This window comes from Polyodon spathula, chromosome 6, assembly GCF_017654505.1.
Source record: "Polyodon spathula isolate WHYD16114869_AA chromosome 6, ASM1765450v1, whole genome shotgun sequence".
NCBI classification, from domain to species: domain Eukaryota; kingdom Metazoa; phylum Chordata; class Actinopteri; order Acipenseriformes; family Polyodontidae; genus Polyodon; species Polyodon spathula.
The window spans coordinates 46,220,394-46,245,363 of NC_054539.1; the positions used below are offsets into that span (position 1 = coordinate 46,220,394).

Genomic DNA, 24,970 nt, shown 5'->3' on the forward strand with positions numbered 1-24,970 from the left:
TATTTACACACACACATACACACACAGATATATATATTCCTTGATCTGCTTCTAATGTGTTGATATAGATGCCAAGAAGTTGACACGTCTTTGCATGTACTAACCGCAGTTTACTTATATGGCAGGTTTTTTCTGTGTTATCTTGGTACAGTACCTTTGTGATCAGGTTTGCATCCATCAAACTATCTCTTACGGTAAATATGATTCATTAGATTTAATGGAATATTTCTATTAAAAAATTGAACGTGTTAATGTTTTATTTTTCTTAATTACCTTTTTAACAGCAGTAAAGGTAAACTTTTTAAATTTAGCTTTATTCTGGTTTATTAGATCTTTGCAAGTGCTAAAATGCAATTTAACTAAAGTACAATGCATATAAAGAAATAGCTTATAAACTAGGAATATAAGCAAGAAAAGTGCAGCTTGCTTTTATAGTGCGTTACATATACAAAACATACTGCAGGCAGAGTAAAAAACAACTAAAAAAACTGGTAATTTTTACCAATATATGTATATTAGGTAAATGAGGGATAAAACATGTTGACTTTTTTGGTTTTTAATGGGGAGGAAAACTTTCAGCTAAATTTATACCTCCTGGTTACTTTGTGCCCTTTTGTGGAGTTGTATTTTTTCTTCTTATATTAATCTTAGTTAACCTTAACTTTTATCATTGGGTTAGGTGTGTATTGAAATGCATTGTTGGGGGTGTGCATTATAAATAAAGTGAGCTATAATCCCCATTTTCCATCATCCCTTCCCTTTTTTGAGAGGATATAATTGGCTGAAATAATAACAATAATAAGATTTAAATGCTTTCAAAAATATTTACAGAAACATCCTCTGTGAAATTTGGCTTCTTCACTATGCATTTAAGTTTGACTGATTGCTCAAAGGGCATGTTCCACTTCAGACTTTAGAACACAAGCACCTCCCTTTCAAAGCTGATCCTTCGAGTGCTGCACGTCCATGGCTTCGGTCTGTGTGAGATATCCAGGTGCTTAGTTTCCTTGCATGACATGGGTTTTTTTGCATGTAGATCAATTTTGAAATGCTCCTCTTGTTTACAAAAATTGTAATGTTTATATTAATATTGCCAAACTTTGGTAAATGTTAACAGAATGAGAAGCTCCACTACATGTAACACATATCTCCTCCTGGATCAGTGCATTGCTTGATTTCCAGCGCCTAGTCATGTCTGTTCCAGTGTCAACTGCCATGTGCTCTGCTTCAAGGCTAAACAAAGTCAGGTTGTGAATTTTTTTTTCTTTGTACATAAGTATTTGTTATACATTTGGTCTATCCTCTCCTTGTTGCTAGTGCATTATTTAGGCTGCAGTTCTAGACTAGTGCTTCGCTCCTTTTGGGGAATTAGTTCTTTATTTAGTTTGTGTGGGGGAAAATGGTTAAAGTTGAATGTTTAGTTTTTCTTCTGTGCATGCTGCATCATATGCTGTGGGAACTATTGAAACCTTCCTACTGTATGACAAGACTTAAAAACAATAAAACATTTGAAACTTGGTATTGAAGTTGTGCTCTTGGTGTCTTAAAATGCAGTTTAATTGCATATATACAGTACCTTCATAGTCCTTGCAACACTCATTTTCATTGAAATGGATTAAATGCTATTTTTACAGTTAATCTACCAGGTCAGTTATTTTTACAACTGTTTGATTACCTCAGGCTGTATTTGTTCTGTCAAAATGACAAGATCATTCTTCAGTTTGTTGTGAGTTCTGTCAAATGTACAAGGCATGTCTTGTTCTAGCATTGTGTGCGATACTGGGATGTCTTGTTCTAGGCTGACTGAAGGAAGTTGTTCAGATTTGTGGCTACATTGTTTCATCTATAATAGGTTATGGGTATGCAGTTTCTACCCAATTGACAGTTATTTTAAATCTGGTCCTGTTAAATGTAGGCCAGATTCCACTGTAACACTAAGCTTCCTAATTTGTAAAATAATTAGAAAAACTTTTAAAATCTTGCTTATTAATAAGTGGCGGTCTAACTACAACTTAAACACACTATAAATTAAACCGCCCTGTAAGGGGAGCTTATATGAATCTGCTGCCAGCCCTACCACTAATGTAATTAACCATTTCAACTTCATATTTTCAGTGTTATCTAAACTTCTGACAGTAATGATATCCTTTACTTTGACCTTTTTAGACTAATTCAGAATATACAGGTATTTCAAATACACTTCTATATCTGCTAATTTCAGAGAACAGGTGACTTATTCCATTGTAGATTTGGATATTCTTTTACCGTACAGAATTTTGATTAAGACATTGGCGATTTCCTCAAATGTAAACAAATCTAATACTGTGCAACCTTATAATAGACATTGTAGACACCACATCTAAGGATTCTAAATCATGTCCACAGCCTTAAGGTTATGCCATAGAAAGCACAGCAACACAAATCATGAAGCAGAAACCATTCTCTGTTCAGCAATATACGTATTAGAGGCTAAGGAACAAAAAATAACCATACATAATTCAGAATGTTAGTGTAATTGTTTTTATTCCAGAGAGAATTATTCATTGATCACTCAATATTTAAAATTACATTGCAGCACACACAATGCTCATGAGTTAAATTGTCAGTAACTTAAATTATAGGGAAAGAGTGGGCAGGGTTAGTTATATTATTGTCCATTTTACCACTTTGTCTAGTAAAGATAGAAAAATTGTGCAAACAACAAACTGTCTGGTCCTACAGAGTCAATGCTGATCTTCATTCAGTCCCAGTGAAAACACAGATGAGTTTTAAAGGCGACAGCCTTGATTTCAGAATCGTTCAGCTGCTCTGCTTGCCACTGCTCGAATGTTGCCATAAACTTTAGATGGAGGGCTTCCTATTGGGGAGGAGGAGGGGGGGGGGGGGGTAGGGAGGGAGATAGGGAGGAATAAATGAACAATTTAATTAGTTATACTAACCCCAAAAAATGCATCTGTAACAGCCATGGGAATACAATTACTTATTGTAGAGATACAAATTGCGTAAAAGTCTGATAATTAGTTAAATATTTTTTTGCAAAGTTTAATGTTAATACACTTACAACTAAGAGTATCGGTACAACTATTTCAAGCAAAAAAATAGACCTAGCCTGTAGTACAACACATGTCATCTCAATGTATGAGCCATCAGCAGTGATTCAAATGGCCTTTATTTGGATTAAATTGGCAAAAACTGCTACTCTAAGCGATTTAAAAGGAGTGCTAACCTAGGGTTTTAACTTACCCCTTAAAATCACCAGACATTAAAGAGTAAGCAGCTTCAAATTTCATGTTACTTGCTTTTTATTTCCCTTACTGTCTTATGGTGTTTGCATTTATTCTCAGTGGTTATGGGTGCTGTTGGTCCAATACCATGTTACCATTACTCTCCTATACTGCCTTTTAGGTTTTGTTAATTTGAGGTTGTCTGAAGAGTCTATTGAAATCATGTGACAATGTAACCTTTCAACTCTGCCCACTCTGTCTGTGTAGAATAAGTTTTAAAATGGCTTGTGGAATACTGTTTAGTGCAGTCCTTAAAATACTCCAGATAACCTCAAAAGGCAGGTAAAGGTAGATTTTAAAAAAATGGTAACTCAAAATGGATGCAAAAGAAACCACTTACTGAATGCTAACACCACAACAGTAATGTAAAAAAAGGCATTTAAAATTACATTAAGCTATTCTTTAATCTCCTTGTATTTCTTTAATTTTGTGTATGTCTTTTTTAAACATTTAAAACTTCAATTGTAAATATGCAGAAAATTAGCAGAAAAAAGTAAGTCACTCTGGTAAAGCATCCTGGGATTGATGTTATGTCAGTATAACTAGTATGGTACTTCCTGTGATGTGTCCAAGTTTCACATCAATGATCTAGCAACACCATGTGACCAACACCCCTTTAATATAGAGTGTATTCACTTAGTCTATCAAGTGAAAATGGAAGTCATATTTAGGTCACATGCCATCAATAAAGTGTGATTGCTACAGTTTCTCTTACCTAAAATGAGATTACAGATTGCTGTCCGTGCCATCTTAATGTTCTGGAAAGACCCCAGTAGGTGTACTTTGCTGAAGAGAATTGAAAGTGTTGGGAAAGTTGAGATTACTACCAAGTATCCCCCATTCTAAACACTGGATTACAAATAAAAACCACTCAAGCTTGGTGAAAACATATCCTCAATTCTCAGGTTTTGTGGGCTTTCACAGGATAAAAACAAGTCAGGTATGTTTTGAACCCAATTCAGGAAACCTAGCCTGCAAAACCTGGCCAGGTTTTCTTTTTTTTTCCTTCACATTTTAGATTCACTATTTGTTCATAATATGTTACAGTAATCCAATTCGACGGGAATCAAATTTTGTTAAACAATGCTGCAACAATTAAAAAAAAAAAAAAGAAATGTACTTACGCATCAGCAAGAACTATTCTTGTCCTTGTCACATTTTCAATTGTAAATTTAGTTTTTCCTCCTTTTCCTGCAATCCTTCCTATTGCTCTGGAAAGGTGATCTCCTTTCAGTGGTTTAACTTTAAAGTAATTGAAATGCAGGTATTTTAGTAAGAGCCACACTGAGGATATAAACACCCCATGGAAAAGTAGGCCACTATGACACTGGCTACAGACGCCACATTTAGAGCAGCATGTTATAACAAATGCAAACAGATGACATATTGAAAAAGAATGGCCATATCAAGTTTCACCACACGTCCATTACTGTTCTAAATATATGCAAGTGACACAATCGTAAAATGCCTCTACTCCACACGGGAGGTGTCGGGGCTCCGTTTACACTAACAATCTACAAGTGTGCTTGTTTCTCCCCCAACATGATCAAGGTATATTGGCGATACAAACTTTCAAATAAACCTCATGTGTTATTCACAAGTTAGTCAAATGCTTTCATAGAATCACACACCTGTACAAGAAAACATACAAGCCCATGTAGAGTGTAATGGCTAAATCAGGCCAATACTTACCATCTGTGACATCAAAAGTTTCTAAAAAGAGGTCATCCAATCTGATAAGAGCAAGAGCATCCTGTATAACACAAAGAAAAAGTGAGATTTTAGGGTTTTTACACACATTCTTCAACATTTACACATGTTTTTAAGCATTTAGGAAATAATCGCAAAATGCAAACCAGTAATTGTGAATCAATAAAACAGCAATAAGAATTGGTTTTGTTCATTGCCAAAAAAAAAAAAAAAAAAAAACATTGGTTACACACTCACCTCAACTTGAAATCCTAAAAGAAATGCTTTTACAAAGTCTGTAGCTTTTGTTAGTGAACTTATGTCTTGTGTTTCCTTACAGGTCTGGAGGAGGAAAAACAAAAAATAAAATACAATTACCAACCACTGATGGGGTGGGTTTCAACTACCCAATTCACATTTATCAGCAATAGAAAGCAATTCAAAATACTGTACACAGTATAAGACACTGTTTGACATTTTGAGAAATAATTACATTCAGAAATGTAATATACTAAACGTGAGAATTTTTGCAAAATGCATATGCATGCCATGTATTCATGGTGGCTGAGATATATCCCACTAAGAGGTCATCATGTAAATTAACAAGAGGGAACCTGTGTACCTTCAGCTGTTTTATTGACATGTTTTTCTTCTGTCGATTCACTTTGGCAAATTAAACAGTTTGTTAAAGCAAGTGTATTTGTATGCAAGATTAACAATCTATAAATGCAAAATTAACAACATTAACTGTTGCCAACAGTTATGTACAATCTGATATGCCCGTTTAAATGAAATGTACAAAAAATACCTACTTTAATTTCAACGTTTCTTGTTTTCAGGTTAAATCTGATTTGTAGCTGCAAGTGTTCAACGATGGGCGTGTAAATTTTCATCCAGTTCTCTTTCAAAGGGGTATACCGATGTGAAGGTACAGCGATTTTACGCATATCATCAGTACCATCCTAAAACACAAACAAATGGTGGATATTAAGGCCAGTAATTGAAACACAAGCAAGCATAATTGAGACCAATTAACAATGTATTGTCATGGTCACAGAATTGTAAGCCAGGTACTGTTCATCCATCTTGAGCAGATCGTTACAATTCAGGTTTCCCACAACGAACTTCTTGCAGTAGCCGACTATGTGCCGCACTTTACCGATACGATCGATCATTAGATCAGCCACAAGCCCTAGGCTGTACCCGAAAAATGAGTAACTCACGTGACAAATGTACTTTTCTTACTTACGAACTACTCTCAACTCTGTATCGAAGTGACAATCTCGTTAGAATACGTTTGTTCTAAACTTTTTTTTCTCCGAAACTTTGAATATTTAACATACATTTGTAATCTCATTGACAATAAATATTGTAAACACAAACAAACCCTGCGCATGAGACAAATATGCAATAGTCTGTAATTGTGTGTGTGTGTGTGTGTGTATGTATATATATATATATATATATATATATATATATATATATATATATATATATATATATATATATACACACATACATACATACACACACACACACATCTTTCTACTCATCCATTTTGTTTTCCATTGGCTTTGAATGTTGTTTACACCATCCCAGTTCGTTACTTTTTGCTTACACATAAATAGAAATAGATAAGAAAACCTGCTACTTACGAGCTTGTCACCAGAGATTGGTGGAAATTCGGGTCTCTTGGCTGCAGCGTGAACTTCAGTTTCCATCTGCCCGTCCTCCAGTTTTCGCTTACGCTTGCTGTTGGATTTCTTAGACCTGACACTTTTAAATTCTTCGTTTGCATTCTGGCTATCTATGCCTGGACTCACTGCAGCTCCTTTTACAGGTATGTCCATTTCCATTTGTATTATTATTATTTATTTATTTTTTTTAACTAAAGATGATTATTCTAAAATCTCCTATGATCTTTACAGCACGTTGAAATTCAACATGCGGTTCGACAGCATGTTGCAAAAGGACCTTAACGTACCAATCAGCTTCCTCACACATCTCACAAATACGTCATCACCCAAAGACCCTTGGGTTAAAGTGCAATCACAACAACAGCGATTCTGTGTGCCTTATGATAACACAAACAATTAATATAAGAAGATGGAGTGCATTTCTAAAACACACATGAAAGGCACATGCAATTTACTGAAGAAATAACTGAATTACTGTTTGTGTTTTTGCCTGGGATGAGAGCATTATTATGTGGCAGGTATGCTCTTACGTACATGCAGTCTTGTATTTAAATGAAAAAAAAAAATCGTAAAAACTGTTTGTGTATATATATATATATATATATATATATATATATATATATATATATATATATATATATATATATATAGAGAGAGAGAGAGAGAGTGTGTGTGTGTGCGCGCGCAATTATTGCTTGTGTCCTTCATTCTTTTCTGTTCTCAGGCAGCTGATAATGATCCCGTGGGGTCCTCGCAGCTTGTGTTGTGCTGCTGTGAAACAGTACTAAGCAAACATAATTTAATTGAATGATTTGAAGTTATATTCAGAAACTCTCCTGTAAGGCTTTGTTTTTTTACATTTCGTTTTTTTATACAGAGTACCACATCATAGAGAAGCAATGTCGACCCCACTGGAGAAGCCACAGATTATATCTCACATTCAGAAAAGTTTGAACTATACGGTTTTTGACAGCAAATGGATCCCCTGCAGCGCGAAGTTTGTATGCATGGGAAACTTTCCAAGAGGCACAGGAGTGATACAGATCTACGAGGTTCAACACGGGGAGGTTCAGCTTATCAAAGAGGTTTGATACGTATTTTTGTATTTGTTTTATCTGGTGCAGGAACTTTGAGAAATTAATATAGGATACGATACACAATGGTAATAGTCGAGAGGTCTTTGTCGATGGAAAAAAACCGCCCCCATGAAAGGTACTGGTTTAGGGGGCCACACGAAAGAGGAGTTAGATAAGTAACGAGGTTGCCAATTCGCAAGTTTCGTAAGTCGTGAATACTAGCTCACTTATACTACAAGTGGAAGATCAAGTAGGTGGTTGTTTTTTTTAGGGTAAGCTAATAAATTTTAATATATTTATATATAAACATACATATATATATATATATATATATATATATATATATATATATATATATATATATACATACATACCGGGGCATACGTTTGGACCGACAGTGGATGAGATGCTAATATATATTTTTTTGCGATTAGGCTGTCTCCCTGTACTAAGTTCACTTCTGTTCGGAGATGGTGTCGTGCGCTAGCTGTCTGTTTTTTTCCAGCCAGCGTGTCATGCCACAGAGACACTAGCAGTGTTATGGGCACTGTGCTGTTGATTTGGCAGTAGCCTTTTCGACCGGAATTTATACTGAGTGCCTTTTGCCGTTACTGTGTCTGCATAGTGTCACTGCCAACGAAGGCTACTAGAGTTTTCGAGTTAGCAGACGATCTGCAACACCTGTCTGTTCAACAGTGTATGCTGTCAACTTTCAGGTCTTCACCTGCCAGCACTTCTCGTGGTACCAGAGCCAGTATCAGTGACCTGGTTTGGTACCAGAGTCGTTACCAAATCCCTTGCTCGGCACAAGATTGGTACCAGTGCTCCATTCTTGTGCACAACAGTTCTCAGCACTCCAGTTATTGTTGCTTGTTTTTTGTGCGCATATATGACACGACTGAACTGTTCATTTCAGCCTTGCACCATGCCTGGGTTTCACCCTAGTACTGCTTGCAAGAGGAAAATTCGGGCAGAAGATAAGCACAACAGGTGCATCCACCGCCTGGGAAGGGAGCATGCAGAGGGAGCAATTCAAGATGGCAGCTTTTGTGTGTCTTGTGCTCATTTCTCTAAGGTGACATTGGAAAGCAGGCAAGGAACCACTCTGCCTCTCTGACACCGGCACAAGATCCAGACTCGCCCCATTCATCCCCTGTTATGCCAGGAGCTAGGAAGCAACTCTATAGGGGTAGGAGCAGGACTAATAGCTTGCGATTCAGTAGGTCAGGGGTTCTCAAACTAGGGGCCACGACCCCTCGGGGGGGGCCATAAGGTTATTGCATTAAAGCAAGTTTTTGTAATTCACGAAGAGATGGCAGAGTTAATTATGCAAAAAAAAGAAACGAGCTGAAGAAAAAGTTCAGTGACAAGAAATGGCTTCTCTGCTTGGCATATCTATTAGATATCTTTTGATAGCCATTAATGACCTCAATCTGTCGCTTATGGGTAAACATTCAACGTTAATAGACCTGACTAATAAAATCAGAGCCTTCCAGATGAAGTTGGATGTGTGGCGCAGTAAGTTGGACATAGATAGATGTTGCATGTTTCCTACGCTTTCCTCATTCAGCTTGGGGGAGAAAGTCAACATTGACTGAGGTCTCAAGTCAGCTATCTGTGAACATCTGAGAGCCCTTCACAGAGAGTTCTCTCACTACTTCCCAGCACTACCAGAATCACTTCATTCCCTGGCGAAGAACTCTTTCAGTGTGATGGGTGAAGTTACCTGCTGAGGATGTTCACGCACAACATGATCAACTGGTGTTCAGTTGCAAGTGAATACCCATGGTTGCTGAAATGGCCCTGATGGTCATTCTGCCATTTCCCACTACCTGTGAATGTGAGAGTGGATTCTCCAGCCTTCTCACAATAAAGACAAAATCTTGAAATGGGCTTGATGTGAAGGATGACATCAGATGTGCCCTTTCTAACACCACCAAGAATACAACTTCTTGTGTCAAAGAAACAGCATCATCCATCCCACTGACTACTTGCTGCTTATGGTGAGTAATAACTATTTTAAAATTACTGTTTTAACTATTTTAAAATGAACTTTTCTGCGTATAACAATAATTTGATAAAAAAGTGTGTTTGTCGCTTTAAAAGAGGTGAGAAAAGATAAATGAATTGTAAACACTAGGGTTATAAATGTAGCATTTAAAATGGTGTTAAAAATAAAACAATTTATTTTTAATTTTCACGAGGGGTCAAACTCAGAGACTTGCTGTGTGAAAGGGGTCACCAATACAAATAGTTTTATAACCAATGCTATAGATCGTTCTGTCCGTCCTCTGGCTCGGAGAGTTCACCCTGTCCTCCACCCAGGAAGAGGTAACAGAAGCTGCCATAGCAGGCATTCTGATAGTACTCACCGGGTCTCTCTGGTGCAGATGCCCAATCTGGCTGCAAAGGGACATCTCATGTCCCAATAAATAACGCTGCATCACAGAAGTGATGCTGATGAAGGCCTATGTGGCCTCAGCGTTTTGCACGTACCTTGGTAGCCACAGTATCATACTTGTTGCATATCAGTCCATGCTGTTGCAGACTCTGTCCACTGACCACAGGCCCTTGTCCCACCGGTTGGATGAGCTGAGCATAGTCAATAACCACCTGCTCCAGTTGTCTAAGTACAATGGGCAGGCTTTGGTCAGTAGCATGGCCTTGTTGGTGGCGGCAAGAAGCTAGCTCTGTCTTTCTCAGGCCTGAATGTCTGACAAGGACAAGATGTCATTGTTAGATGCACCTGTGACACCTGGGCATATGTTTGGACCTCAGTGGATGAGATGTTAATATGCTTTCGCCAGGCGTGGGAGACTTCCAAGTAGTTGGCATGCCTTTCTCCCAAGTAGAAGCCCCCAGCCCACAAATTGGTGATGCACTGGCGAAACAGGCACCCTCGGCCCAAGAAGCAGCCGCAAGCCCCTGCGAACCAGGCCCACATCAGGCCCACGTGGATTATTGGTGCTCCAGACACACCTCAGACACCTGGGTGCAGTTTCGTTTCATCCCTGCTCCCTTTCAGGACGTGATCATATCAACGGTCATTAACCCTCAAGACACTATTTTAGTGTCCCAGGAGGTATCGGCCATGTTGCCGAAACAGGCCATTTCAATTGCTCACCCTCTCAAGTAAGATTTTTCCTGGTGCTAAAACAGGATGCTAGTCCTTGACCTCAGACATCTCAGTCTGTACTTGAGGGAATGAAGGTTCAAAATGCTGACAATGCAACAGATTTTGCAGTCAGGCGACTGGTTCACTACAGTGGACCTCAAGGACACCTACTTTCACAGGAAATATTTGGGGTTCATCTTTCAAGGGACTGTGTATAAGTTCTGTGTATTGCTGTTGGCCTCTCTCTAGCTCCGCCCACTTTCTCCAACGTGCATGGACGCTGTACTGGCTCTGACACTAAAAGGCATCAGAGTGCTCAATTGTCTGATATGTGCCAAGTCACCAGCACAGGCAGTGTTGCACACGGGATTGGTCACCAGCCACCTCCCAATGGCTAGGCCTCACGTGAAGCATTCAAAAAGTCAGCTGACATCCTCTGAAAGGGTTGTCTGTCTCGGCATAAGTCTTGATTCCGCAAGCATGATCGTCATTCTGTCGGACAACAGAATCTAGAGGCTAACCGTCTGCTTGGAGGTTTTTCAGCCCAACGCAGCAGTGAGGGTATTGACATTCCAGAGATTTCTTGGCATGATGGCAACAGCATCTCAGATCCTTCTCTTAGGGCTCTTACAAATGCACCCTTTCTGAGTCTGGTTGAGCCACAGGGTCCATAACCCTGTCATGGACCAGCACTGCTTGCTCACAGTGTCTCGTCACTGTATGGAAGCTCTTTCATAGTGGAAACAATCGACTCACCTGTGCTTGGCATGGTTCTGGGCAGTGTCACAAGGAGAGCGGTGGTAACCACAGACGCTTCCAACTTCCAAGGTTGGGGCTCCTAGGAGGGTTTGCACATACATGTGTTCGAGCTGCAGACAGGTCATCTGGCCTTACAGCCCTTTTCCTGGTAGCTACAAGGGAGACACATGTTTATCCTTACTACCAGGGTGGTCTCCAATCTTTCGGTCTCAATCGTGTTGTCTGGAAATTTTTACTATGGATTCACGATAACCTGCTTCCAATAAGAGCAGTTCACCAGAACAGACCTGGGCAGTGGACCTTCTCCCGAGAAGAGGCCCCCACAGTTTGGAATGGCGACTTCATCCGGAGGTTGTGAACCTTATCTGAGAAGTTTGGGTGCGTACCCACTGGTATTCCCTATTGGAGAGCGTTTACCCAACTGACATAGACACACTTGGTACTGCTTCCACTGTGCGTGGACAAGATCAGGCTTGGGTGCTCTTAGTAGCCCCATAGTGGCCCAGGAGGACCTGGTTCTCAGCATTGGCACAGCTTCTGTACGGTCAGCCGTGGGAGCTGCCGGCCCTTTGCAACCTGTGTCAAGCTCGGAGGACTCTGTGGCATCCAGACCCAACAGGCTTGCAGCTGTAGGTCTGGCCCTTGAGCGGAGACATTTGAGCCACCTCAGGTTATCTGACAGGGTCGTTGTCACCCTTCAGAATACCAGGGCAGTGTCTACGTGCTCCCAGCACAGCTACAAATGGGGTGCCTTCCAAACATGGTGTTAGTCATGTGAACTGGACCCCACGACTTGGCCCATGGCAGATATACTTCACTTTTTGCAGTACCTTTTTGATGTAGGGAAATCTCACCTACTTGAGGTGGCACAACCAGGATATCAATGTGATTTAACCCTTAGAATGTGATGTAGTAGTCAATAAAGTGACAAATATTGTTTGGGGGGGCAGCCTGTGAATGCCTACTTTTGCCACTCTGTAATCTACTTTAAATTGAAGATAAATGTTCAAAATTTAAAATGATGCCCTACTTAAGAGGTAACACAACCAGGCTATCGATGTGGTTTCCCTAGAATGTGAGCTAATGTACAGTACGTAACTGCAAATAAGTAACTCACTTAAGTAACTAACTTCAGCCTGGTTACTTTTCTATCGGAGCTGTAAACGTTATGGAACTATGTTTGTCCACTATTATTCAGTATTATACTCAACATCTTTATCTGAAACTGTATTTGACTTATTTTTTTAAAAATTATAATTTCTTCAATATTATTTATGTTTCTATTTTTATGTATTTGTTGATTTGACAACTAGGTACCATGGAATATTAAACACAGAGTCATAGACAAAATTAAATGTCTGTCTTCTGTTTACTGGCCTGGTATATTTTAAATATGTTTTATTGTTTCCCAACAAATCTGTCTTGTTAATATGTGTGTATATGTTTTACAGATTGAAAAAGCCAAGCCTTTTAAATGTGGCACCTTTGGAGCCACTTCACTACAACAGAGGCATCTGGCAACTGGGGATTTTGGAGGAAACCTTAATATTTGGTAAGTGGAAGAAATTCAGGCAGTCTTTAGTTTCTCAATGGGAAATAACAACACTAGTCTTTCACATTTGTTACTCGTAGACACTAAACACATGAAGTATGTCACAGCCTTGCTGTGCATATACAGGAGTATAGTTGGTTCGAAACTACCATCCAGCATGTTAGTTGACAATCTTAAGTGTTGTTCAGTGTTTTTTGTTGTATCTAAAAATCACCGTCCCTGTAAATTGTAATATTGAAAACCAACAGTTTACATTGTAACACAAAATACTTTTTGGTTTGAATTCAATTATTTGTTGACTTTTCAGTGGGACACTGTCCCATATATGAATGTAATATTCACTAGCTATCACACCTGGACAATAATTTGGTGTCTGTAGGATACATTTTCTTAACAAATGCTTTCTTCTAGCCAGAATAAATCCATTTGAACTGTGGATAAAGTGCAGTACAGGGTTAATTATCCGTGAATCTGTTAATTGGATTGTCAGTTAACATTACCGTGACCAGGAAGTGCAGGTTACAGAGGATTGTAATTGACATGTTCAAAACAATAGATCTTTGTTATGATCCGGTTATGTCAGTAGTCCAGATCATAAACTAACAAGACTGTTAACTTCTCTCATTTGTCTGTTTACTTAAACAAATGATGTGTCCTTCTTGATGTCATCATGAACAGAAAAGTTATTTCTAATTTGATTAAATACAGTTTTTTTTTGTTTTTGTTTTTTTATAAACAGGAACCTTGAAGCTCCAGAGAGCCCAGTTTATTCGGTGAAAGCACATACAGAAATTGTAAACACTATTGATGGTGTAGGAGGCCTGGGTATTGGGGATGGAGCTCCTGAAATTGTAACTGGGAGCAGAGATGGTAAATAAACTCTGGTTTTCAGTACGTTTATCAAAATGTTTGGAACTTTAATTCAATTTAACCAACTGTGACAGAGAAAGAATGAGGGCGTTGTGTAAAGGGAACAGAGTGCCCCAAACTGGATGGTCTGACAATTCATTCCAAGGGAAAGGTGGAAGTCGGGCATCAAGAAAGGGGGCAGAGCTACTATACACCAAGTCATCGCCCCAGAAGGGAAGTGATGTGGCAACCACGGTTGCACTCGCTAACCAAGGGGACATGACTGATGGTACGAAAGGGGACGTGGCTAGGTGATTTGTTTGTTTTGTTATATTTAAGAGAGAACCGCTGAAAGGAGAACTATAATTGTACTGTGAGTGTTTGTTTGTTTTGTCATGTCTAATTATGTACTTGTTTGTATATTAGACAGCTAACACGTACCAGGAGCTGTCGCTTAAGGCCAGCACCAACCTGGACAACACTTTACAGCTGTACACTATTAAATTGTATTTCACCACTTGCACAATAGCGATCACTCTGGACTTGTGGTTGTGTGTGTATCTTTGTATGTGTTATGCTGTTGTTATTATTTCAGGACTGTAAACCCTTCATTTGGAATACTGCAGTACACATTGTTGTGTATTGCCTGGGATTATTCTTTGCGGTTGCCAGACTGGGGTTATAAAAATCAAGTTTGTTTGGATTGAGAACTTTGTTGCCTGTCTTCTCTTTCAAAATCACATCACCTGTTTACTGCAAACCACTTTTCCACAGCAACATACCAAGTTTAACTTTCCTGTTCTTTAAAAATGTTCCACTGATATCTGATATGAGCTGTGATAGGTCAGTAATTATATTTATTTTCTTTTTCAACACAGGGACAGTAAAGGTGTGGGACCCAAGGCAGAAAGACACTCCTGTTGCTAATATGGAACCAATAGAAGGAGAAACAAAGAGAGACTGCTGGACTGTAGCATTTGGTATGCAGTGTAGTATTTTACTCGGAGAAAACACTTGATTATATTATTGCATTATAAGAGGTATTGAAATTAAGTGGTATCAACGGAAAGGTTGATTAGGTGACTCACTATTTGCTAACTGTGCCTCTTGGGCTGAGACCAGAACTTTTTATATTGGCTATATCCGTTAAACAGATTTTTCCTCTCCTCTAATACAGTTACAGACAAAAGTATTGGCACCCTATGCTCGTTATACCATAATTCAAGGTAACAGATTAAGGACAAGTATTTAGTAAACTTTAACCACTTTTTAATAAAACAAAAAGCAAAATGTACAATTTGTAGTAATTTAACAAATAATCTTCATCAAAAAACCAACGAACATGTTTCATTTGTTCATGACAAAAGTTTAGTATTTTGTGTATTCTCCTCCTTTTGCTCTTATTACGGTTTTCAGATATTTATGATCATTCTTGACCAGTATGTTGCATCTTGTTGGTGAAATCTAGTCCTGGTTCCTTCAGCTTGGCTTGGCTACAGCTTTTTTTTCAGATCACTGCAAAGCATTTCTATTTGGATTGAGACCTGGTGATTGCGAAGGCCGCTTCAGAACATTTATCTTTATTTTCTTCAAGAATTCCACAGTTCAATCAATCAACCTTTATTTAATATAGCGCCTTTCACAAAAGCAATGCCTCAAAGTGCTTTACATGGTTAAAACAGAAAATACAAGGAGGAAATACAACAATCACAGTAAATGAAAATACATGAGGAGGAGAGTAAGTGCATAAATAAATAGATAAAACAGAAGTATATAAAAACAAGATCAATAAAACAATAAGAATGCAATGAAATTAAATGCATAAATAAGTAGCTAAAACATATAAATAAAAACAGGATCAGTGAAACAATAAACCATAGACGATAAGAGAAAATCCTTTTAAGATACAAAAGATAGATTATAAAAATGTGTCTTCAGTCTTATTTTAAAAGCTGCAACCGTTGGTTCTTCCCTTACAGAAATGGGCAAATCATTCCATAATTTAGGGGCCCTGTAACTGAAAGCTCTGCCACCAATGCTAGTTTTTAAAATTTTGCGAGTAGTGAGCAGCCCGGCATCCTGGAATCTGCAAGGCCGTCTAGGAACGTACGGAATTAGAAGATCATTCAGGTAAGAGGGAGCCAGATTATGTAACGCTTTGTAGGTTATGAGTAGAGGTCGACTTAAATCAAGATAAATTTATGTATTTTTCACAGGTAGGTTATGGAATAAAATTAGGATTTCGCTGACATTTCGAGATCCTGTTTAAACATTAAATAAACCTAAGTAGACAGTATTTCAGAACACTATAAAGCCTAAAAATAGTGGTATTTGTTTCCTTACTAAAACAGAGTGCTGTCATTTGCAGTTGACTTGCCCATACATTGAGGCTGCACGTTCTGTATCCACTGAATTGGTGTTAAGGCAAAGCTTTGCCAAGTTGTACAGATGTGGAACTCCATTAGGAACAGCCCTAAAACTCAGTTACCCAAGGGGATCTGGCATACTTTAATAAAGGCAGTGTATGCAGCACGTTCGTTGTCATGTTATTTATCCCATCCAATAATTTATTTTATTTGTACCGAGTCAAAATAAAGAAAACGTGGCTATTCGGGTCTAAAATTCTAACTGTGTTTAAAAAGTAAGAAGCAGGTTGAAGCGAGGTTGCTGTGCTAGATCATTTTAGTACTGATTTACTTTTTGTCTGGTCTGACTTTCCAGTTTGGTTTCTGAAAACTGTTTATTTTATGTTCTGTTCAACAGCCTCTGTAGTAGCCTTTTGTTTAATGTGTGATTCTGAAGCTAAATAGCGATTGATAGTATTTTCTCCAAATGCACATTAAGATATACAAAACAATGACCTCAATCTGCATGTACAGTTTCTTTTGGAAATATCTTGAAATGATCATTAGCCAAAATATACTTTGCTTTTTTTGTCGTCCATTATACTATTTTACCTCCAATGCTGAAAACTAGATTTTAGCAACCTAAATGAAAACAACGCAGCACTAACTTTGTCCCACCTCCTACTGCACAGTACAGGTCACAGAAAAGCAGTACAGATGCACTGGTAGACTGATTAAAACTTTGTTGTCATTTGAACAGTAAACAACAACGTTAACTGCTTTGGATAATTTTTTTTGTAAATTTTATTTGTGGACGTTTTTTGTTTGTTTGTTTTTTGCTTGCATGCCGTGCACACAGGATTGCGAAGGAATAAAAAAAGGGCTTCTCTAGAAGGAAGATGCGTAGTTTGCGTCTCTTGCGTGGTGCAGTAGTTAATTTAAACAAGGTTTCTCTTTTTTTTTTTTCTCTGTACTTGTCCATATGCATTGGCCCCTAAAAGAGGTGAATTTTGCGGTGACCCCTCAATTTTACGATTTCAGTGAAATTGCGATTTAGATAGACCCCTAGTTATGAGCAGAAGCTTAGTCAGTCCGGAACCGAACTGGAAGCCAATGTAGGGCTGCCAACAACTGTGTAATATGATCATACTTTCTTGTTTTAGTTAAAATCCTGGCAGCAGCATTTTGTACAAGTTGCAAATGGGATAAAACTTGACTTGGAATGCTGGCGAATAGAAAATTGCAATAATCAATTCTGGATGTTACAAAGGTATGCATCAGTCTCACTCTTGTAGTGAAAGAGAACATCTTATTTTGGCAATATTTCTAAGATGAAAGAAAGACACTAGCTGCATGCTTTCTGTCGTTGTCGTGTTGGAAAATAAACTGTCTGCCAGTCAGCCTGTGAGCATTTAGTATTATTGTACTCTGTAGAATGTTTTGATACATTCAGTCTTCAATCACGCGAATGTCTCCAGTTCTGAATTTAAGTTTATTTTATGAATTTCCTATAAAAAAAATTTACAGGGAGGTCTTGTGCATACGTAGTTTCGTCTGTTAATCGTTGGATTTTTTTTTTTTTCAGCTGCTCGGACGATTCTTCTATCTCCGCATTTCCTTGCCATTTCCTTGCCATTTCCTTTGTTGTAATTTGCTAGGAGTGCTTTACTCAAATGTGAATCCAACTCCTTTGACTTGACAATCATCTGCTGTGTTGCCAAAACGTTCTTTAACAGATGTTGGAAATAATTACCTCCTTTTCTGGTCATTGACTTTATAATGCAGCTTTGTTACTACTTAATGGTTTTTAATCAATTAATATATATTTTAAACTAGTTCTGTTACATTTGTACAGGCATTTAATGTAAAGATGCCAATAATTTTGTCATGAACAAATATTATTTTGTAATTTGCTAAGATCTATATATATATATATATATATATATATATATATATATATATATATATATATATATAGATATATATATATATATATAGATAGATAGATAGATAGATAGATAGATAGATAGATAGATAGATATAGATAGATAAAGATTGTTTGCTAATCTACCAGAAATTGTGTATGTTGGTCTTTGTCATATTAATTGGTGGCTAATGTTCATCAAATGTTTGTATTTAACATTTTTTCTTGAATTATATATTAAGTGTAGGATGCCAATACTTTTGTCTGTGACTGTACATTGAGTCTGTTAAAAGACTGTGCTTAAAATATCTCTGGTTATTTTTTAATGTCTTTCCATATTTAGATTGAGATTGTTCTTCAGCATCTGTTTTACAGTCATCAATAACATTGTATTATGTTAATTGTCATTTAACATATTTTTATTGAAGTTTTTAAAAAGGCTTACAGATTGCTAATCAGAACTTTGTCAATGTAAATCTACTAAATCCAGGTTCTGGAATGCTTCAAGAAAAAATTACTTTTGGTACTTTCACTAGGTAACGCCTCCAATGACCAGGATCGATGTGTCTGTGCTGGGTATGACAATGGCGATATTAAACTTTTTGATCTGAGGAACATGTCAGTAAGATGGGAAACAAACATAAAAAATGGGGTAAGTCGCTACATGAAAGTAAAGAGTTGGTTTTCACAACTGTTATAAACAAAGGTCCAATATAAGTGACTGCTGTTTATAGTAAAAGTCAAACGGAAACATGGATAAAGGAGATTTTTACTTTGTCACTCTCAGGAAAACACAATAATAATATATTTTTTTGTGAGAAACACTTGTATAATTCTGTAAAGAGTGTTGAATAATATTAACAATATATAACTATCAACGACAATATAAGTATAGCATCCTTAAGTTGTTTCTAGCTGATTTTATACTATTACATTTGTTTTATTACTCTCAGAAAATGTGCCTTTGTGCTTGATTTTCAGGCCCATAATGCTTTTCAAATGCTTTGTCCCATACCGTTGGTGTGTATGCCTCCAGTAACTCTGAAAGTGCTCTCTGTATTATGTTTCCACAATGAACCCCTAACCTTTCTTTAAATCTTGCACTAATTGTATTTTGTATTCTTTTTTTTTTTTTTCATTTTAAATTTCCAGGTATGTTGTGTTGAGTTTGACAGGAAAGACATCAACATGAACAAACTTGTTGCCACATCACTAGAAGGAAAATTTCACGTTTTCGACATGAGGACCCAACACCCAACCAAAGGCTTTGCTTCAGTCTCTGAAAAGGTAATTAACTTAAGGGAGATTTTGGATTTCCTGTTGGAAAATGTGTCGAAGATTATTTAATGTTTTAAGATATAAAAAAGTTTTCTTTAGCGTTTTCACAGCTGGAAATATTTGACAGCATGTTGATGACCATGTGGAATGACGCCAAAAAGTACATTAGGCAGTAGAAATAACAGTGAAAGCATTTTCATAATTACTTTATGGAAATGTTGTTCAATTAAGTATTGTGGGTTGCCATACAATAATGTTAGTTCACTTAGAACTTCTGCTGTAATGAATTATGTTTTTATTTATTTTTTATTTTGTCATAAAATATTTAGATTTCTGATAAAAAGCTGGTAACTTTCAGAACTGAACAGAGTTATTTCTATACTAATCTAAATATGGCATAAGGGTAGAAAAATGTTTTAAAAATCTATATGTGCTTTTTAATACCTTTTCAGAAAATGTTGTAAAACAGCCGAGATTTTAACTTTATTACGTCTAATTATTTTGACGCAATACCAGTTGATGTTTTTCCAGAAAAATGCTGCCTTTTAAATATTACTTTTTACAAGACTGACTCAGAGTTTATACACAAGTTTTAAATGCTCTCTAATTGGATCTTCTTTTTACTATTGTAATGTACTCAGATTTGCATTATGTAGGAAAGTTCAAGTAGAAACATGGGTAAAGTGACACCGTCCTGTCAGCATTAAGATTAGGCATTTGAAATACAATCTAGTAATTAGATTTTTCTAATAGAAGATTTTCACTTTGTAATTTTATGTTCCACCTTGTTTCCCTTAAGGCCCATAAATCTACTGTCTGGCAGGCAAGGCACTTGCCACAGAACAGAGACATCTTTATGACGGCAGGGGGAGCAGGAGGTCTTCATCTTTGGAAATAGTAAGTATACATTACAGGTTCCAAATTTAAACGTGCATATTTTAGTTTACTTCAGTTAGTTTTTTGAGGGATGATTTGTTTTTAAGTGTAGTGTACAAGGAGGTAACCATTCCGAATTCCTATAACTGGAGAGGCTTGTGGTGATGTATCATTTCAATTAACTCCGAAACACATACCACTTCCTTAAATGTTTAAACTAAACTGATCAGCCACTGAATTAATTATAAGTAACCATTCTCTCTTTTTTTTTAAATTAGTGAGTACCCAGCTCAAAGAAGTAAGAAGGATGCACATGACATTGAAATGGGAGTCGCAGGGTCCGTCAGTCTTCTGCAGAATGTCACTTTGTCAACGCAGCCTATTGCAAGTCTAGACTGGAGTCCTGATAAACAGGGTCTCTGTGTCTGCTCAGCCTTTGACCAAACTGTAAGGGTCCTTATTGTTACCAAACTCAACAGAGTTTAGAGTGTTACAGTGCAAAGTGTGTTTATTTAAGCTGTGGTTATTATTATTATTATTATTATTATTATTATTATTATTATTATTATTATTATTTTCAGTTTTTTAATCTTAAGTAAGCTCGTTAGAAGCACACACTATCTTAATCAATAATGAGAAGGTATTTTGTTACTTTGTGATGTTTACTTGTTTTTTTCACGTGCACAATACATTTGTAAACCATACAACCTGTACATAATAGAAAACAATATAATAGTTACATGATCACGTTCTTGAACTTATCTAAAAAGATAATTAACATTTAACATCCTTTTAGTTCTGTTTTTTGAGTACTTTTATAAAAGCATCAATTACATAAAATGGGTTCAAACTGTAGTGGAAAACTGTATAAGTGATAGTTAAAGTTTAATTTTGTGTTTTTTTTTTTTTTTAATTTTGACTTTATTATGAATAAAAGTATTTTCCTGTGATTTTGTGTTGTTCAATTAAGACAAAAGGTGTTGACACATAAAACTAACTAGGTATATATATATAATATATATATATATATATATATATATATATATATTATATAATATATGTTTTTAGCAGAGATACTATACCCTAAGAGTACTATTGTTCTTTACAAGTTACAAACAAAACATTTTGTGCTTACCACAGTTAAGGTTTTATATCAAAACAAACTGCATCATAGTGCATCTAGATAAAAAAAAAAAAGAAATGCATTTAGAACCAACATTTGAAGTAAAAGATATCCTGGAGACTTCTGTCATCAGCAGATTTATTGTAGATGCCAGCATAACTCTTCTTCAAGAGGTTTGTTTTAAGCTCTTTAAAAGTAGTAATGTATTCAGAAAAGAGACATCCACTTAAGTAGAAAATAACTATTTATTGATTGCGAAAGATAAGCCTGATGGGCACATAAACAATTGGCAAACAGTTATGCCCGACATGAACGTGATAGCCAACAGACACGTAATACATTCACATTACAATTTGGCCCATGGCCTTATCCATTGGAGCTTGATAGCCGCCTCTATGCTGGTCGAGCTAAGATGTATATATCAATACAGTGATTAAGAATGACTCTGCCAGTGGGCAGGACAAATGGCATTTGGGGCCACCTTCCCCCTAGACAAGGCATGCTGCAGGGTGGAGGCAGGGAGGAGGAGTTGCAAACAAAGAAACGGCAGTGGTTTGTGGGCAGAGAGACTTATTTAACTGGTTAAACTGGTAATGTATGAGATTGATGGGTGGAAAGACAAGAAGTTTCCAATTTCTCCATGCACCCTATAAAACACAATAAATTATGAATTTATTAGTGACAAAGTCATTGGCATTATTACAATTCCAAACAACCTACATTTACCAAGTTAGCAAATAAAAGCAATAGCAACAACTCAAAATTAATGAAGTTGTAAATACTGTACATTTAATAAAGAAGTAAAAATGATAGGTTGCGGATTCAGCCCAAGTTCTCTGAAAGAGAAAATAACCATCAAGGATGGGATATCGCCCCCAGGCAGTAGGATTTATCGAAGCTTATGTCAAGGTAGAATTGTCACCACCAAAAATACTAGTCTCTCTGCGTGTCCCTATTGTGCGGCAATATAGAGTCTAACACAGATACTCCGAATGATGGAGCAGAGGAACCCAGCACATTCAATCTGTAGAACCTCGTAAATGTATGCAGTGTAGCCCAACTGGCTGTAGCGCAAATCTCAGACACAGGCACCCCTCTGAAGAGGGTCCAGGAAGTCGCCATTCCCCTAGTGGAATGCGCCTTCAAAGGCGCTGGCGGCAGAAGGTCTGCAGATTCATATGCTAACTTAATAGCATCCATTATCCAATGGGAAAGACATTGTTTTGATAACGCCTGCTCCAAGGTCTTAGAAGCATGACACACAAATAACTGCTGTGTCTGCGTCATGCCTCGTGTACGATCAATATAACACCGTAATGCCCGCACTGGGCAGAGAGTGTGTAGCCGTTCTTCCTATAGGGAAGAGAAAGGGGGAGGATGGAACGCCATCGACTGGTTCATATGGGCCAGGAATATAACCATCGGCAAGAAAGCCGGATTAGGATGCATGGAGACCTTAGACCCGTCTCCTGCGAAGCGAGTACACAGCAAAGCGAGTCCACAGCTAGTAAAAAATGTGCTTTTTTTAGATAGGAGCTTCAACTCCACATTGTGGAGAGGCTCAAATAGGATCTTGGTAAAGGCTTCTAGCACCACATCAAGGTTCCACAACAGTAAGCTGGTCCTTTTCGCAAATGCCTGGAACTGAGATGCCAAAAAATGGCATCCTGGTGACAACCAGTCAATGTGTAAGTGGCAAGCCGATATGGTGGCTAAATACACCTTTAGTGTAGAGGGAAATTTCCCTTCATCTAAAAGCTTCTGAAGGAACTATAGTATTACTGCCATCGGGCACGATATTGGGTCATAGCCCCCACCATACACCAATCTTAAAACAATTGCCACTTGTACGTATACTGGGACCTAGTAGAGGGAGCTCTCGCACTCTGAATGGTCAAAATAACCACTGTCAACAGTTCTAAGGTAGACAGGCATTCCCGTTCAGGGGCCAAACCCACAGCTGCATCAGCTCGGGGCTCGAATGGCCCCCTTGGGTTTGGGATAAGAGGTCCGCTGGCAGAGGGACTTCCCTCGGGCGACCATACAAGAGCTGCACCAGGTTCGAAAACCATATTCTCCGAGGCCACCGAGGGGCGACCAGAATCATTGTTGCTCGCTCTACCCTGACCTTCTCCAAGAAGGCGGGGAGCCCGGTATCGGGGGAAAAGGCATACAGGAGCCCTGGCAGCCACTTGTGGGCCAATGTTTCAACTGCTAAGTGGCTGTCGAGGTCCTTCACCGAGAACCACAGCGGGCAGTGCGTGGATGCTCGCGACACGTAGAGATCCACCTGTGCTCTGCCGAACCATTCCCAAATGCGCACTACCACTTGAGGGTGAAGGCGCCATTCGTCCGCAAGGGGACCTCCTCTTGAGAGGAGATCCACTGCATGATTGGCTTGACCCAGCAAATAGACTGCCTGGAGGGAGGTTAGACGAAGTTGTGCCCAGAGCAATAACCATGCTACCATCTGGTGAAGCCCCTTGGACCGCAACCTGCCCTGGCGGTTGATAAAAGCCACAACCGTGGTGCTTCCCTCGAAGCACAGGCAAGAAATGCCGCAGGTCGAGGTCCACCGCTCTGAGCGCCAGATCACTGATGTGAGCTGACCTCCAAAGGCATGCCCACACTCCGCGGGTCCCTCTCCCATTCCAGACCGATTCCCAACCTTCATTGGAGGCATCTGTGGTGATCACTTCCCTGTGAAAGATGGGACCCAAGCGCACACCCTGACGAATATTGGATGGAACCTTCCACCAACGCAGGGCTCTCCAGCACGTTTGGCAAACCTCTAACTGACAGTGTTTCTCTCACTGCAAATGCAGCTGGAAGGCATTGAACCAGGCCTGAAGAGGTCTCTGGTGTAGTAAGCCCAATGGGAGGGCTTGAGACACGGCAGCCATCAAGCCTAGCATGCGCTGGCATAACGTCATGCTCACTGTTCTTCTTAACCTGAAAAGGGAGAGACACTGCTCTATTGAGGCAACTCTTTGCGACGATAAGGTCGCTTCCATGGACAATGAGTCCAGATGCAGACCTAGAAACTCGGTCTGTTGGCTCGGCACGAGACGACTCTTGTCTGAGTTTACCTTCAGACACAGTTTCTGGATGTGCTCTGTGACCCACACTGTGTGCTCCACCAGCTGCTGCCTTGACTGTGCACAGGCGAGCCAGTCGTCCAGAAATTCAGCAGTCAGACCCCCGCAAAAGGGCCAGAATGGCATCCATACACTTTGAAAAGGTTCGAGGAGCGAGTGACAGGCCGAATGGAAGGACACAAAACTCGTATGCCTTGTCCTGAAAGGCGAAACACAGGTACTTCCTGTGACCGGGACAGATGGGGACATGAAAGTATGCATCCTTCAAGTCCACAGTGGCAAACCAGTTGCCGTACCAGTCAGAC

General features: G+C 38.5%; 2 protein-coding genes across 3 annotated transcripts; one reads left to right on the forward strand and one right to left on the reverse strand.

Moving 5' to 3' along the window:
* Positions 1–2,506: 2,506 nt before the first annotated feature.
* On the reverse strand, positions 2,507–6,952 carry LOC121317238 (RNA-binding protein PNO1-like). Its single transcript, XM_041252947.1, has 7 exons — positions 6,629–6,952; positions 5,786–5,935; positions 5,232–5,315; positions 4,977–5,037; positions 4,409–4,526; positions 4,000–4,070; positions 2,507–2,857 (listed from the first exon to the last, which is right to left on the reverse strand). Exons 1-7 carry the CDS (start codon positions 6,827–6,829, stop codon positions 2,790–2,792), a joined length of 753 nt encoding a protein of 250 aa, XP_041108881.1. The 5' UTR covers positions 6,830–6,952; the 3' UTR covers positions 2,507–2,789.
* Positions 6,953–7,422: 470 nt separating this feature from the next.
* LOC121317241 (WD repeat-containing protein 92) lies at positions 7,423–21,334 on the forward strand. Of its 2 annotated transcripts, none has more exons than XM_041252949.1 (8): positions 7,423–7,755; positions 13,072–13,172; positions 13,912–14,042; positions 14,900–15,001; positions 18,827–18,942; positions 19,443–19,577; positions 20,368–20,465; positions 20,723–21,334. In XM_041252949.1, exons 1-8 carry the CDS (start codon positions 7,570–7,572, stop codon positions 20,928–20,930), a joined length of 1,077 nt encoding a protein of 358 aa, XP_041108883.1. In that variant the 5' UTR covers positions 7,423–7,569; the 3' UTR covers positions 20,931–21,334. The 2 variants fall into 2 exon arrangements, with proteins under 2 accessions (XP_041108883.1, XP_041108884.1); XM_041252950.1 differs by lacking the exon at positions 7,423–7,755 and adding an exon at positions 9,308–9,749.
* The last annotated feature ends 3,636 nt before the right edge of the window (positions 21,335–24,970 follow it).